At 40.0% G+C, this 17,729-nt stretch overlaps 1 protein-coding gene across 1 annotated transcript; it reads right to left on the bottom strand.

Annotated features, from left to right (window-relative positions):
* Nucleotides 1-4,332: 4,332 nt before the first annotated feature.
* On the bottom strand, nt 4,333-15,693 carry lrrc58b (leucine rich repeat containing 58b). The gene is made up of 4 exons (XM_031734565.2): nt 14,328-15,693; nt 7,854-7,982; nt 7,365-7,642; nt 4,333-6,872 (listed from the first exon to the last, which is right to left on the bottom strand). Exons 1-4 carry the CDS (start codon nt 14,783-14,785, stop codon nt 6,679-6,681), a joined length of 1,059 nt encoding a protein of 352 aa, XP_031590425.1. The 5' UTR covers nt 14,786-15,693; the 3' UTR covers nt 4,333-6,678.
* Nucleotides 15,694-17,729: the final 2,036 nt, after the last annotated feature.

Raw genomic sequence — 17,729 nt, 5'->3', positions numbered from 1 at the left:
ACTACAATGATGCTCAGGTTACTGGGAGCTTGAATAATTGATCTGAGGGCAGGGAGGGGGCTGTTACCCATAAAGCAGGAGTCAAACAGACGAGGCTGAATGGGAAGGCGAACTGGATGAAACAGGACACATGTTGTTCCACTGAGGTTAACATTAAGATGTTATAATTACCAAATTAAGGTATCAGTAAGAGCCTCTACATTTCTCTGCCATGTTGTGCACATGTAGCAGCTGGAAGTCCACCAAACCAAACAAAAAACAAGCAAAGCTTATAAGCTCCTGACACACCATTTCCTGTTGAACCACTCCTGAGTGCACCGCTGTTTCCTGACATGGAAGCATCTGCATTTGTGGTCCAACATGTGACCGCAGCACCAACAGCGTACTGTGTGGGTGGAAGCACATTGTTCTTCGTGTGAAGCATCACAATCTTTTTTTTTTTTTTTTACAGCTACAAGCTGTCCTTCCCTGAGCCCGGACGCTCCCCCGTGACATGCCCAGGTTTGCCCACTGACATACCGGGAGACAAAGCCCTCTCTGGAACACCGCAGATCCTCCTGCAGTGTTGCTATGGACCTGGATTAGAAACTTTGAATCAAAGCTCCCAAGCAGGTTCCAGTCATGGTGTTTTTAAAGCAGCGGATTATGATAATGATTAATGTGGTAGCTGTAAAGCATCAGCCTACACGCTTGTTAAAAAAAATAAACAGATAACAAGTGATTATGCAATAACTGACAGCTAAAGTTAAACAGTTTTAAAGACTCCTGACGCATTAGGGGTTTGTTTACTCAAATAACTCCTATTTAATCAAATTCTCATTTTAGCTCCATTTATGGTCTCCATCTAATCATTCTCATTTTCATCGTTAGCTATATTTAATTGGATTTAATGCTTTCTGTTATATAATTTGATTGATTGTGTTTAAATTGATGTAACAATTTGTCAAAATTGTATGATTTCAGTTTTGAAAATCATTAATATTAACACCATAACTACTTTAAAAAAAACAGTCTCTTAACCTTAGATTTACTTACAGCTTTTTACAGAATGTGAAACTGTAGATCCCAAAAAGGAGTTTGCTATGTCACCTTTATGCAGTCTTTAAGCCATTTGACCTGTCGTATACACTTCTGACACTCAAGCAAAGACATGCAACAGTTTTAGAAAACATTGAAGCAGACTGCTGTTAAATGCTTTGGAAAGACTGAAAAAGTGATGCTTTTTTGCAGCCATTCTTTTCTACTACACATCATCAATGAAGGCAAGTATATCCAAAAGCTGCAGTCACATGTCCCTTATTCTGTGTGATTAGCTGCTGCACATGGTTTCTTTCAATGTTCTCGAGCATTTCTGTGACAGTGTTGGCTGCTGCAAACATTTGCCTGAGATGAATGAATAATAGATAAGTGATAAAAGAAGACTGAATGTGAAAACACGAATGGCTTAAAGAAAACAAAGGAAGGGAAGAAGCTATAAACCAAAAAAAACACCTTTGCTCAGCTCCAGATGGTTATTTACCAGCCACTTGTTCTTCTTACTCCCTTCTTGCTTCTCCGAACTCCAGCCTGATTTTCACTGTCGGCAGGATTAGCGGTATGACTTTGAAGACAAGGCTTGCTTATTGTCAGGGTGTCTTCAGTGTGTGGCTGTCATAAGTAATAAGTGTGAATTTGAAAACGATCGTGTGAGGTCTGGCACGCATGTGTAAAACATACTGGATTTACTACGAGCTGATATGGGCTGGTATGCCTCAGACTGTGGGGCATTAAGAAGATTAAAGTATAAAAAAAACATGTAGAAGTGCTTTGATTTGTGGATCACCTGCAATGCTGTACTGTAACCAGCAAAGAGAGCTGTGCTGCATGAAATTCAGCAAACAAACAAAAATTATATATGTTTGCATTCATCCTCAGATGTGACAAGACACCACACTTACCCTTCAAAGAAGTCTAAAACATCCTCCTTGCTGCAGATCCATTCCACTTCAGGAGTGATCCCAGGTTTCAAAGTCTGTGTTCAAGCTGTATTTTACTTTCTGTGACTCTGCAGGGCTGATTTGACTCTGGTTTTGGTGACAGTGACTCGCCTCATCTGCCAGTCACAGCTCACTGTGCTTCATCACTGCTTGCATCTCAGGTTGCATTTGACAGCATCCCCTTATTTAACAGACAAGGTATGCCGCTGTGTGCATGCAAACCATAGATGTAACTCTGCAGTGTTGCCAGAGTGTTTCCTTGGTGTCTGCTGTTAGTAGAAGGGTTCGTGTGCAAGTGCTGAGAGCAGAAATGAGGGACAAGAGACACGCTGCAAAAACACAGGAACCCAGCTGTGACTTGCTCAAAGACCATTGAAAACAAACAAAATATGTGCAACCCTCTTTGCCAATCAGGCTTAAAGAAACAGTGAGGTGAAAAGAAGTGGAATGAGATGCCGAGGTACGAACAGAAACTGTGAAGAGGCGAGAGAAAGGAAAACAAACTAGTAGTTTAGCTGCCTTTGGCTGCTGATGTTAAAGGATTTGCAGATTGTGAGTGGCAGAATTCACTAGCTGTAACAGAAAAGGGCTCTCGGTATTCAAACACAAGAATGAACTCACCTTCATATGCAAATGAAACCTGGACATATTCAAGCTACAAAATGGAACGGTTCATGCAAGAAACACACAGTCTTTAGGAGTCAGTGTTGTGCATGAGCACATTTTGAAGAGTATTTCTGTGAACGCTGACCCAAACAAGTTCAGTTTGTAACTAAAAAACAGCTTGAGCATGAACGGGTGCTGTGAGGTGCCTGTACGGCATTTGGTGCAACATAAAAAACAATGCAGCTTCGTGGTTTCACTACTACTAGTCAGATAATAGCAGCAACCAGTGATTCTACTAAAGCCAATCCAAGTGAAGATTTGAAGAAGAAAAACTCAGTTCTTATTTAACTTAGGCATCTGGACAGTGTTAGGAAATATCTGCAAGTAACTGATCAGAAGAATTGAGCCTTACTTTTCATCTGTGATCACTTTAATAAGTACACATGTACACATGCTCATGGCAACTGCATGTAGACACGTTCAAGATGGCCAGTCAAACTGAGCTTCAGCATGAGGGATGAAAGGAGATTTAAGGGACTTTGCCTGTGCCATGGTTATTGGTGCCAAAAACTGCATAGAAACTGTTGGTTTACTGGGATTTTCCTCCACAGACATCTCTACAGTGAATGGTCCAAATGGTCCAAAAAAGAGAAAATACCCAGTGAACAGCAGTTCTCTGGGGAAAAATGCCTTGTTGATGACAACTCGACTGCTTCAAGCTCTTAGGAAGGCAACTGTAACTCAAACAACCACTCATTGCAACTAATGCAATGAGTGGTTGAATATCGAACATTAAAGCAGATGGAGTACGGCCTCAACCACAACAGGTTGGCTAAGATCAGCAAACAGAGGCTACAACTTGCACAGGCTCACTAAAACTTGACAATACAAGATTAGAAAAATATTGCGTGGTTTAATGAGTCTTGATTTCTTTTGCAATATTCTAATGGTTATTCAGAATTTGGTGTAAATATCATGAAAGCATTGATTCATCCCAATGTGTATCAACAGTTCTGGCTTGTGGTGGCAGTGTAATGGTGCGGGAGATTATTTACTTATATTTTGGGCCTGATGGTACCAATTGAGTATCATTTAAAAAACAAGAACTGCTGCTGACCAAATCAATCAAATCCATGACCGCAGTGTACTGATCTTCTGATGGCCACACCCAGCAGGATAGAGCACCATATCACAAAGCTCAAATCAAATTGGTTTTGGAGGAAATTTCAGTCAATAAATCTGCAGAAACAGTTTCCAGCACCTTGTTGAGAACAGACCACGAAGAATGAGCAGTTCTGAAAGCAAAAGGGAGTCCAATCCAATATTGATAAGGTGTACCTAATAAAGTAAGGATCTATTGTTTTTTCCCCAGCATTAAAACGCATTCTGATTCTATTAGGGTTAAACAGTAATCCATGTAGTTGTAGTCACAGGCTGTGTGGATCTGAGGAGATTCTGCTGCTCAGACCAACACATACAGAAAATACATGTAAAAGGAATGCGATCTTGTCCTTTTCAAGACAAACGGTGAACATGTAACTTTAAATCCATGTTAGTTATAGTTGCAGCTAATAGCTGTGCGAATCATTTGCACACATGCACATTACAGATACCAGATGTTTAAAAAGCAGCCTCTGTATTTAAATCGTATAACAACATCAATGCAACTAAAAGCGACTGAAGAATTCCCCCAAGTTGTTGCTCACATTTGCTTTAAATCAATTAGAAAAGATCACAATACCAACACAACTTAAAGATATAACAATCAGTCTTTATTAATGTCATTATTTACTGTACATCTACTTACAATATCTGGGGTTAAAGCATGTACCATTTTATACATTTTTAAGCATTGTCTATTCCAAAGCTTGTTACAAATGTAGCACTTTAACTTTCTTTTTTTTTTTAAATGGATTTATACATTTATATAAATCCATTTTGTTCTAAAGGGCTATTTTGTGTATTTGCTGTTAAACAGATGAATACGGAAATCAGATAAAAATGACTTTTATAATGCTAAATTGGTCACATTTCAGGGTGCATATATCAGTTTCTTCATACGTTCCTACATACTTGCTTCGCTGTTAGAAGTCTCCATTAGTAAGGCACTTAGGAATTGTAACTACTGTAGCTTCTGTAACATAGAAGAATGTTCTTCTGTTTTCTTAACATTAAGGTCTAATGTGAAGCCAAATGGGAATTCTTCTCCTGACTAATGGACACAGACTCTCTGGGACATTATAAAATAACCCAGCTTTCCACACAAGCAGAAAGTTGCAGCAGATATGTAACCATACATATATCACTGACTGTGGGCTTTATTCAGATACATCTTCATACGCTTATGCCCACAGAAAACTAACAGCCCTGAACATAAACACAAAGGCTGCCACTGAGTTGTGCTCAATAGCTATTGTTTTTGTGCGCACAGTCAATGGTTTTCCCTGGCCCAACCCACATCCACTTCCTGTGAGTCAGCCTGGATAAGCATTCTTCCACATAACCACTACTTTGAGTTAATTTAAAACTACCAAGCCATCACCGCAACGTTTTTTCTCCAAAGGTGGCGTGCAGTTGAGACAAAAGCGCTGATAAAAGATCGCCACCTTGCTATTCTGAAGGCAGTGTGCAGGATTAAGTGGGATCTAGCAACATGACAAACAAGTCAACACCTCTGAAGAACCTGCAGTGGCCGTTAATGAAAGGTCCTCTGTAGAGTCAATGTTTGGCTCATCTCTTCTGGGCTAAAGTAGAAACAGTGGAGCTTGGTGGACGAGGACCTGCTCCTGTACTGAAAGCCAAAACCAGGTTTTCTTCACCTGGTTTGTGTTTAGCCAAAATGCTGCACAGCCATTACATCACATAAGACACTCAACTGTTTCACAACTGCTACCAAAGCACAGAGTATTGGACTCTATGTGAACCATTGTCTTCGACACACCCCAGTCTTTCAAAAGCATAGTTGACAGTTACTTTCCATCTGTGAGGACTCGGACTTCACAGGCAACAAGTAGACGTGTTAAAGAGCTCATCTTAAAGTTCAGTCCTCAGTAATCTCCTTCACAGATATCCAGATTGTCAGCGATGGTTTATTTGAACCGACAACTAGATTTTAAGTTACAGCTAGATTCATGTCAGCACAATGTTTTAACTTGACCAGAGTTTATTTCTCCCTTGTCATCGAGTATGCTGACAGACAGCCACATGTCTAACTTATGGTTCACAAACCTTTGCTTTTCATATTTAGGTGATCAAAAAATGTGGTTTGAAAGAGCTGGAAAATTGACAGGCTTGCGCTTGTTCTCAGTTATGTGACGTATCTAGCTTTGGCCAGCAACGTTTAATTTTCTTTTGGTCCTCCAGTGTTGATCCACATGAGTGAAAGTGAATCCTCCCCACCAAAATCCTACATACTGGTCCTTTAGTATTGTGTGGGACTGGCAAAGCAAAGGTGTACATAAGGCCATCTCAAACCACAAAAAATATTTATAGTACCGCAGTTTGAAACTATGTTCAAAGTTCCTGCTCACATACTATTTAAAAAAAAAAAAAAAAAAAAACTGACTTTTTCTTTGTTTGCACATCAGCCTTGATGGTCAAGTAAAGTCAGATGAAGGCTGACAAAGAGCTCATACTCAAAGTGTAAATGCAGAGTAATACACTGTAGCATCTGCACAGAATGAAATGTTGTAATTACAACTAAACATGTTGCCCTGAAAATAAAAAGAATCCTTTCACTCCTTCAGTCAAACAAGGGTTTTGCTGCCCTCCTGTGCTCAACCATGAGGCAAGCAGGCGTGGATGGACCTTCCTTCATTTGCTTTAGGTAGACTGATGTGTGGTGAGACAAAACGGACAACACTTCATGAAACAAAAAAACATTCATAGAATAGATTTCACATTAGTTCAAAGCAAAGGTAAGTTGTCTCACTTTTTTTGTGCATTTCAGTGGCTGAAAGAAAAACACAAGTTATGTGTATGAGCACTAATATGTCCGATAAAGTCTTAATCAGGGTCCTTGTTAGTGTTATAAAAAACAGTAGCAAACTGTCAAGGGTTTGTATGGCCAGAGGATCAGACGTTCCTCTGGGTCGTACTATCCCAGAAGCACTCTCTGAAGGCGGTCAGCAGGCACGCTGTTCTCTTCCTCAGACTCGGCGTCGCTCTGCGGGTTGGAGCTACAGGGAGAGGTGCACTCAGGGGAGCACAGGTAGTGCATGAGGGGTAGCCGGTACTTTCCGCAGAAGTCTACAAATTTGATCTGGCGAACGCACGAATCAAAGTACACACCTGGAACAAGAAGAGTGACAGGAAATGCACAGTCAGGCTTAAGTAAGAGTAATTTGTGCTGTTCTTTACACAAACACATGTATAAATCAAGATTGCACATAATATACAATATATGGAACAACAGTTGTGGTGAGCAGCTCACAAGTGTGGTGAGCATGGTGATATCACTGTGGTTCCCAACCTGGGATATGAAACTTCCATAAGAAGGTCACAAGATAAAAATAAAGGAGCCATGATGCTTATCCTTATCCCATCATATACACTGATACAATGGATAGATGCTCATAAAACAAGTTTCAAATAAGGAGGTCACCATATGTACAATTAATCCATGTGAGATTTCTTTTGCTACATTTCTGTATATCAAAGAGAGAGGATATCCTCAATCTGATTATCTGAGGCACACAGCTGGCTCGGAGCACAGCAACCTCGCCCACCTATTGTTCACTGTGAAACTGGTGACATGGCATGTAGTCATTAGGCACAACTCACCGGCACACTTGGGGTTGGGACACTTGCTGGCCAGGTCCAGATAACGCACCAGGTTTGCAGGCAGGTCAAAAGGGGAGTACAGAAGATTTCGACTCTTAATGGTGCGCCCTGCCAGCTCTAGCAATGAGGGTGGATCGTAGGTCATCTCCTTGACAAAGCGCACAACCAGCGGGTTGCCTCTAAGACTGAGCTCCTGCAGGTGCACCAGGCTCAGGATCTCTCTTGGCAGGTAAGTGAGCAAGTTGTTGTGGAGGCTTAAAGATCGCAGAGAGTGGAGCCTAGAATCGGATGCATAAGCACTCTGAAATGATTTGAGCTTTGTTTGCTTTTTGATAAAAATCATGACTACTTGAGAGTTCAGCTATCAGATCAATGCAGTATAAATTACAGTTCTAACTCCGATAGCATCTCTGAGGAGAGCACATAGTCAAGCTTTAGGTAGACTGGTGTGTGGCGATTGCTAGGATAGTGGGAGAGTGCTGATATTACCTGGTGAGCTGCGGTGGGACACTTTGGATACGGTTGTCACACAGGACCAAGTAGGTGAGGTAGGGCAGATTCGCTACTTCAGGAGGAATAGCTGAAATAAGGTTTCCGCCCAGGTACAACATCTCCAAACTGACAGAAGACAAAAGACAACAGGAACTGATTCTCAATCTCGAGATTTTTTCCTCCCTGCATCACAAAGTATAGTACAGTCTTTCATATGGTGCTCTGTTGTAGAGCATCCATTTCTCTCCTTTGTGATTTTTACTACAACAAATGTAAATAAATAAATCTAAATTCAATAAAATTACTCTTTCCATCACAAATGCTGGAGTGCAGCGGACAGTTGTTTTTTCAAATCAACTCCTGTCATATACACAATAGGAGTTTATACCCATAGCTTCAGACTCCTCCTAACTGTCAACCCTGCTGATGGCTGAAGGCCGCAGATACCACAAAGAGCACTGTATTAGCCACCAATGAAGATTTCATCTCATTAAATAAACAAATAAAATGTTACAATAAAGTATACCACAAGGGGGAGCTAAAGCTTCACCGTTTCATGCTCAGAGTTCAGGTTTGTCACCAAAAATGAAACTTTGCTCACAAAATATGAAAAAGAGAAATGAGCAGAAGGAAGTATTGTTTGTTTTTCTGTTAAAAAACAGACATTAAATAAATGCTGAGGTGATATTTACATTGAGGAAAACTGACATATACATGCTTGTGTCGCTAGGCAAAAAAAAAAAAAAAGACCATGCTGAGTTATTGCAGGTATCGAGAACACGAGTGGGTGGGGGGCGGGTGGGCGTCAAAGAGAGACATGGAGAGAGCTATGGATGGCTGGTCAGCGAAAGTAAGCTGTCAGGCCATCTGCGTGCGGGAACTGATGACACAGCGACTGCGAGACATGAAGCCATTATCCTGTCCTTGGTGGCTGAGCCCTCGGCAAGCCCTCTCGTTGAAAAGAACGGAGACATTCAGGATCTGCTCACTGCCCACACCGTGACACAAAACTACTAACTGACCATTTCAAAGACACATATCATGAACTGACTCATGGTACATCATCGTTCATGCATAGTTTTGTTATACCCGCTGCTGTATTTTATAAACTGTCATTTGAGCATAGCAGTGTTAGTGATAACTTGCACAATGACCAGCCATCCTGCAAGATTGCTTCCTGGGACTAATTTTTGGGTCATGGGAAGGATAAACCTAAACAAACTTGTTAGTGTGGCACCTCTCCCCATCTTACAGGTATTTGGCTGACATGCGAGGTTTATCAGTTAATCAAGTTCAGCGCGTCCTTAAAGGTTATAAAGCTGGTTCATGTGGTTACATGTACTTTGTCTTCTTCCGTTTGCACCCCTAACACCACAGCACAACACATTCACTCACTGCTTGCCTAGATAATTCACCAGTTATGTTTTTGTATTAGTTCATTGGCAATATGACTAAATTTTGCTCTTTTGTAGACTCTATAATTGATGGGTTTTTTCCCCCCCAGCCTGTTTGTCACAAATCTTATGAGTTGTATCAGGTCAATTGTCTGTGTAGGTTCTCAGTCATCCAGATTGTAGTAATCTAAGGAGCTTGGAAAGAAAAGTGACTCAACTTCCCGCCCCCCTTAGATTGGCTATATTTTCCAAAAATGGCTAAAGAATACTAGCTTGACTTTTCCCCCACTTTATATTAACCATTAGTATTGCCTTAAAAATCCCATATCAGGCAGGCTCCAATCTTGTACACATTTTAATGCAAGTAACTTCTTGCATTTCAATTCAAAAACAATGTCCAGAGGATCAAACAGTCTTAATTCACAGTAGATGCTTTGACTTCAAAAGAGAGAAATGCAGCATAAGTTTAGATTTAAAAGGAAAACCATATTAATGTAGTTGAAACTCTTATTAGGATAACAGATTTGGCTGCAGTGACAGTCTCCGCATACAAACACCATCCAGTGTTCTTCAGGATTTTGAGATGCATTCCATCTTTCTCATCTCTGACCAATCAGTGTTGTCTCTGTGATCCAGGACCTCCTGGTTCATATACTGGGCACTGGATTTTCCTTTCATGCTCAATAAAACACAGTGTGAACCAGCTCTGTGTGAATGAGGCTCACAAGGTCAGCGAGGACGGGCTACAGGCAACTGGGTCAACGAGGACAAACTGAAAATTACTCAGGCAGAAAAAGGTGTAGAGTTACAAGTCATTTTGCAGCATGAAGGATTCTTTTTGAAGAACGAGAAAAACTTCTCAACATGCAGCTATAGTGGACACAGATGAGTTTGTATGGATGTAATCAATTAGATCAGGAGATGGCCTTTAAACCTGTGCTGTAACATATTGTGCTTTTTGGAAACAAAGATCACCAGTGTGTAATCAAAGTGTGCTTATCAATGAATATGATAGCAGCTGGACAGTAAATTTCCTACATCGCAAAGAGACTTAATGAACCCTTATCAGGAGCTATAGGACACATAACCAAAAGGAATGTCTTTGCGTGCACAACTGTTGCCAGGGTGCTTCAGCTGATGCAGCATTAAAGCTGAGAAAAGAATGTAAATGTTAATTAAAACACACACGCACACAGATACACAGAAAAAAAAAAAAAAAAAAAACACCACCGTCCAATGAGTCAGAGCAGAAGAGGCTTATTAGTCCTGATAATAAAGAAAAAAAAAGTATATACTGCCTTTTTCCAGCCAGGCAGCTACAGCAATTAGGTAGCTTGTCTATAAAATAAAGTCCCTTTCATGATATGTTCACATCAAATGTGAAGCCAAGTTCCCCCTTCATGCAAACAGAGTCAACTGTAACTTTGGAACTCCAGAAAAATATTCACTTATTATATCTGTTCAATATTCTCCAAGAGCTTTTTCTTCCCCACCCTTTTTCTACATAAAAGAGAAGTTGAACCATAGGTTTCAAGCTGCCAAGAAACAGTATGTTTCGCCACCATTTCTGATTGTCTTCTCCTGACACCACCAACAGTCTCGAGATGAATTATTTTGAACTTGTATTTGGTCTGAACACATCTTCAGATAACTACTTTAACTGACAACATCTGTAAAGGGCTTTGTAACGTTGTAACAATCCTTCTTCCACATGACCAACGTGATGAATTTCCAAAGACAACCGTGCAACAAACTGAGGGAACAGGGGAGCTTAGCAGTGTGGAGTATCTTTTATTGTGTCATCAAGTTATTTTAAGTGAGTAAGCCAGAATATTAACAATTAAGCCCACCATTTCCATTCTGCTTGATAAGCACCTCCAGGAACAGCCAGAGTCAGAGTTCAATCTATGTGAGAATGTGTGGCTGAATTCGGAAATGCAACTCAATGTTGAGCAGTTTTTCCAAGAGAAATGGTGAATACAGTACTGTACTGTCCACATATAAAAGGCTTACTTTTAAAAAAAAATGTCTAAATACTTCCTGCCTGCATGTGACTTATAATTAAAGTAGCAATTTTTATCCGTTGCCTCTGAGCTGCAGTATTTTTTACATGTTGATAAAACGATTAGGAGGCTTGATCTTTGGCCCAGCATTGGGTCACTGTGACACTTGTACCTGTCAGCAGTTGAAGATAAGAAGTCCTTGTCCTGCTTTGCCCCGTTTAACAGAAAACAGCAAAACAACCAGCCTGAAAAAGTTTAACAGAATTCAGCTGTTGACGTTTATTTTGAAATCAGCTCCTCTGACCTCAGTTAACTTTTGAGCTTTGTTATAAATCACGTTCTTGCTCGGGAATTCATTCAACTGCTGCACTTTCTGCCAACAATCACGTCCACAGTGCTGCAACTTTCCTTCCACTAGTGTTCTATCTAAAACCACTCCAAGATCATTTGTGGAACAGCTCAAGTCAATATGATTCTGCACAGACTGAAACACGATATTTGCACAATAAACTTTTGAGCTAAATGTGTCAAGACGTATGGACTGATGTGACAAGCGCTAAATGTTTCAAACTGCTAAACCCACAAAGAGAGGAAGAACAAACAACCTCATTTGAAGTGTCGAAATTGCCACATCACTGTGATTGTTTAAAATGCTTTAAAAAAAATACTGTGTGTGCAAATGAAGCAAACAGACAACGACAAACTGGTAGAAGCAGACCAACACATGCACACTCTGGAAGAATGAAAAATGTTAGGAGTCAAATTTAAGTATAAAGTGTGCAGAAAATCACGTTTAATGTTTCACTAAATAACAGCTTAGAATAGACAAGCCACCACCAAATTATTAATTTGGCATATGGAAAGACACATACATACACATACACTATAAAGATGGGCGTAGCTACTGTGATTTAGGGAAAAAAATGGGTTGTGAAATCCGTTCTCGAAGCCTTGAGATGAGCATTTCCGTCTATGCCACCTTGGTGTTTTGAAACCAGATGTGACGAGGCAATTATGTTGCACTGAAACTAGACTCTCACTGGGTAATGACTTGCAAATCACATATAATTAACCATTGAGCCAGTTATCCCCAGATAAACCTCCTTTCTGAAACTTAGAATAATCAAAACTTACAAAATAGAGTTAGTGTCTTATTCAACAAGAAACCAAACTGAGCGACTGACTGAATCAATAAATTCACCAGCAAAGTTGTCAGGGCTGAGGTTCATTTTCCCATAGACGTCAATCGAATACAGCCACAGTCAGACAGCCCTAAAGACCATTTGGCAACCAGCAGTTTCAAGTGGTTTCAGGAAGTTGATGGCAGTTGCTGTGAAAACAGGAAAGCAAGCCTGTGACCCCGTGGCAATCACCTGTCACTAGGAAAAGTGTATTCCCCCTGTTGGCAAAACCCTCCTTGTAGTTGCTTTGGTTGCTACTGCAGTCACAGTTTGAACAGAAGTGAGAGATTTGTCTCCAAATACTTTTTCTGAATTTTTCTGGCTGCACAGCTGGAGCAAAACTTTTATTGTAAAGACAAATCTCTTCCATTTCCAGTTTTGTCACACCTTTTCAAGTTGTTCTGTGGCTCAGCTAGTAATTAGCAAATGTTTGCAGACAAACATGAAAAACTACAGGCAACTGTAGCAATGTGCTAGCAACCAAATTAATTACTCGGATATTTCTAGTGCAGAACCTTTTTTGCAACAGATTTCACCCAGTGAGGGCCAGCAACCTCCAGGAACCACAGCCAACCAGTAGAGAGATTTCCCTAGCAACCAGTGGCTATGTCCCATTCAATATGGCAGACAACTCTTGAGCAATATGCGCATGACTTCCCATAAGAAACGGCATCATATTATATGTTGGATATTATATGCTGGGTCCAGTACTCACATATCCTAATATATTCCCAGAAACAGCAATAACTTTTCTTTTCTTTCTTTAAAATTAGTTAAAAATACTTACAAAAAAATTAAAAGACATTATTTCATCAATTTATATATGAAATTAATATGGAATTTCACATACATTTTAAAATTACTATAACATAAAACAAAGAATGGCAGGAAAAACTAATTTTTACTAAGATATTTCATTAACCACCAACTTATGGATTTATGCATATTAACATGTTTAGCGTTCAGTAAGTTAAAAAAAACATCAGGAAACAAATTGTAGATATTAGCAGTAATATTTTAGTCGCGTGACAGGTGAGATTTAGTTAGCTATGATCAGATATTGTTGCTGACTGGCTGAGCAGAGCTGGGCTAAGTCATAAACAGTCTAAGCCCTGAAAATGTCACATAAGACAGGTTGATGAATGTATATTTTTATTTTGTAATCATACAAGAGAAAGCGAAATATTTTTTTGATAAGCATGTTTGATAACTTAATGCTACTGGTATAATAATTCTAATTGTCAGAGTTAGGACAGTGTTTATCCACACTAATAACTGCAAACAGATAGCAATAAGTATATCTGAGATTTAAAAAAAGAAAAAAAAAAGGATGTATGCCTCCGAGGCTGGAAAAAAAAAAAAAAAAAAAAAATCTGCAAGATAATGGTATGCTTCCTTTAGTTATTTATCATTACCATTCACTAACAGTGATTCAAACAGAGATACAAGCCTAGACTTGACTAGATGGGACTTTGCATTAAAACCATTAACAAGTTTCAATTTAAGTTAGTTAATATTGTCAGTTTTAACAATTGCATCAGTATGCAAATAAAAAATATCTATTATTTAGGCACAGACCTAACTAGTTTTAAAAACGTATTGTCTCCTGGTTTATTTTATTCATTTATTTTTACAAGCACACCAGTTACCCATTATAACAGTTGTGCCAGATGTATTATGCACAGACGAAGCGTGGACAATATAGTCAATATTAGCAGTGTTGAAGTGGGTCGTTGGTGGTGGGTTTAGCTTGGGCCTGGGGTTGTGCAATATTGTCGATTGCCTGAGTCAAAGATACGCAGATTGGACGCTATACGTAATCCATTACCTCAGCGCTTGACTGGAACGTCCCCCATATATTGACTTTTCGTCCGTTTTATGCTGTTACCTTACCTGGTTAAGTTTTCGATCTCTGCAGGTATACTCTTCAATCTGTTTCCTCCGAGTGAAAGCGACTGCAAGCGCAGCAGTTTGGTACACTGAAGCGGGATCTCCTCGAATCGGTTCCCGCTAAAGTTCAGCACCTCCAGCTGCAGAGAGCCGAACTCCTTGGGCAGCGAGAACTCGTCCAGCCGGTTGTTCTTGGCTATAAGTGTTTTCAGCTTGGTCAGACGCATAATGTCCTCACAGATGAACGAAAGTCCGTTGTTGCTAATGTCCAGAAACTCGAGGTTGAAGAACAGAGTGACCGACGACGGCAGCGAGGCCAGTCGGTTGTAGCTCAGGTAGAGCTGTTTGGTATCTCTTTTCCTCCTGTCGGTGATACTGTCAATGCTCAGAGTGTTCAAACCCAAGCGTGAGAAGTCGAGCACGCCGTCGCCCAGTGCCGCTGCCCGTTCGTGACTCTCCATTTTGGCAATTTTTTTCTTTTTTGCAACTCTGCAAAAGTTTCGCTGAGTACGTTTAACGTCAACGCGTGACTTAGCTCCACGAGTTGACTATTTTTAACATAAAGCACGAGCATCTACCTGTAACATTTAACAGCATTTCTAATCACGTCTAGATGACTAACTTATTAGTTACAACAGGCTGAAATAAGCCACATTAGCTACACCGAACGCCGTGCAGCTCTTCTACTCGCAGCTGTTGGGCTGACCTGTGGCTTCCTGGTTCAGATTGGCTGATTCTCCATATAAATCCCGCCCATCCACGCGTCCATTGGTTTCTCTCCCGATCTGTCATATTACACAGGGATCGATTAAGGGAGTTGTAACTGGTTTTTGGAGTTTATTAACAGTTTCCTGGTACAAGTTGCCATGTGTAACCTCTGACTGCATTTTTTTTGTTGTTTTTTTCTTCTTTTTGTGTTTTTTAAGTCTTACGAAAACGGGACAGTGGTGGCCGATGATCGATAAAACCAGCTACCCATTTTCTCTGCCCTTATGCAACACGCGTCCTCTGTTACGTTATGCAATTCAACGCTGACTTGGATGTGCATGGAATGAGAAATAGGTACAGGATAATTGGGTTCCTCCCACTGAATTCAGGTCTCTCCATAAAAATGTCACAACTTTATTCGGGAGAAGCACAGCAGTTGGCCATGGGTACTGTTCCTGCAGAATTTCCTGGAAGTGGTTTCCTAAGAGTTATTGTGTAGGTTAGCAGTAGTTACATGTCATTAAAATAGCTAAACGAATACTGTAACATTTGTGAGGTGTTGCAATACTGCTGATATATAACATGTACACAGTATAGCAGAAACGAATGCATCTATGTCATCTTATCAAAAAGTTAAGAAATTCAAAATTACACTGTCTATAAATAAAGTATTGTGCAAAACGTCTCCAGCCATCCCTCGTTTATTCATATTTAGCTTCAAAGTAGCCAGACTTGTCATTTGGTGGTCTCAAGCAATACTCCTCCAGGTTTCTCCAGGTTTGGGCTGCTTTCTCACTCACTGCCAGTCCAGTTCTTGTACTTGACTATTTTTGGAGGAATATGTTTGTGTTTGATGAACCACTTAACACTATGAATCATTCAAACATAAACAGAAATATATCTGTGTAGGTTCTGTGTTATTCAGGTCATGGTAGTCTTAAAAGGTTAATGCACTTCTTTAAGTTTGTGAAGACATTTTTCTCATCCAAGAGGTTTCTGCAGCTCAAAAAACAAAAAGTTGAGAGATATGGGTATTTAAACCCCAGTGGAGGTTTTCTTCTGAGGTGGTCGTTGACCTGTTACTGATCATGAGCCAGGGTGTGAAAAAAGTGGGGGCTAAGTATTAAGAAGGCACCTAATTCAAGGGATGAACCTGTGTTGTGTCCTGACATAACACATAATTTTTTCAAAGAAACTGTTTAAAATTGTATCTTTAGGCACTTTGTTTCTAGCACCCTGCCACAAATCACACAAGTTGTTTGCATTTCTTTAGGTGAATAAATAAGCAATTGCCAAAGATTGCTGACATATCTCAGCATGGTGTGCAGTGAGCCATTTAAGTGAGAACCTTTCAAGAAAAATAAATGCTTTATGAAAAAAGCTAGGACATCAAAGTAAAAAGAGTCCATAGATCTCAGGCTCAGTGGGAGAGAATTCCAGAGTCTTGGGGCAACTGGGGCAAAAACTCTGCCTCGTGTAGCTCTCAGCAGGCTCTGATTACATGACCTCAGGGAACTGCAGGGGATGTATGAGTTTGTGCTGGTGCTTGTCCATGCATGGCTCTAAAAGTATAAAGCAGAATCATAAAGTGGATCCTGATACTAATGGGGAGCCAGTGCAACTGAATTAATAACTGTAAGATATGTGAGTTCTAACAAGACTTAGTCAGAAGCCTTGGAGCAGTGTTCTGAACAATCTGCAGACGTTCCAAGGAAGATTTGTTAAGACAAGCGAACAATGAATTACAATAAACCAGACATGATGAAATAAAGTCATTAATAACAGTTTGCAAGCCAGAGGGTGGCACAGTGGAATTCAACTTGGAAAGATTTCGTAAGTGATACAAGTGATAGTGAACCACAGCTTTAACATAATCATCCAAAGTGAAATGTGGGTCAAAACTCACCCCAAGGTTCCTAGAAGATTTAGTAATTGTGGCAAGAAGACCTAGAGTTTCCGTTACCTAAGGTGCAAATCTCTTGGAGCAAGACACCATTCTTAAAGCATATCAGAGCCCAGACCTCAAAATTACTGAAGCAGTGTAGGATCCTCTTGACAGAGAAATGAGAGCTTGAAGAGCTTTCAATGTCCTTCGAGAACCCTGGAGACTACGTAAAGAAATTACAGGAAAGCCTGCCTGAAAGAGTTCAGGTTGTGTTGAAGCGCAAAGGTGATGATATCAGGTTTTATGTTTGTTATAATTGTACAAACTCTGTTTTTGCCTAATATACTGAAATTCCATTTATGCTGGCCTATATTTAAATAAATTATCTATTATATTTTTTAATAAACAAAATATAAAGGAATAAGGGCTGGTGCAAAACTTTTGCACAGTATTGTACAACCATTTTGCCTAACTGGAACAATTAGTTGAATTTTCACATTATTTCTTTTTAAAAACAAACATCTATTTCTGTTAGTAAATCAGTTTTTGTCAGCATGAAGGATACCATTTTTCAGTTTCTGCAGAGACTTTTTGCCATTCCTCTAAGAGCATCTTTTTTTAGTCACTCTTTGATGGAAGAGCTGCATTGCTCTACCCTTCTCTTTGGAACCCACTGGATTAGAGTCAAGGGACATACTCGACCATGTCACGGTGATTCTTTTCTTCTTTAGAAATCCTTTTTTACTTTTGCTTTGAGATATTCCTCTACTGACAAGCCTTGGTCAGCCTCGTTGTCTTCTTGTTAAACAGCA

The sequence above is a fragment of the Oreochromis aureus genome, linkage group 16 (genome assembly GCF_013358895.1).
Source record: "Oreochromis aureus strain Israel breed Guangdong linkage group 16, ZZ_aureus, whole genome shotgun sequence".
Lineage (NCBI taxonomy): Eukaryota > Metazoa > Chordata > Actinopteri > Cichliformes > Cichlidae > Oreochromis > Oreochromis aureus.
The sequence above is the reverse complement of the archived record's forward strand: the minus strand, read 5'-3'. Positions and strand labels throughout refer to the sequence as shown.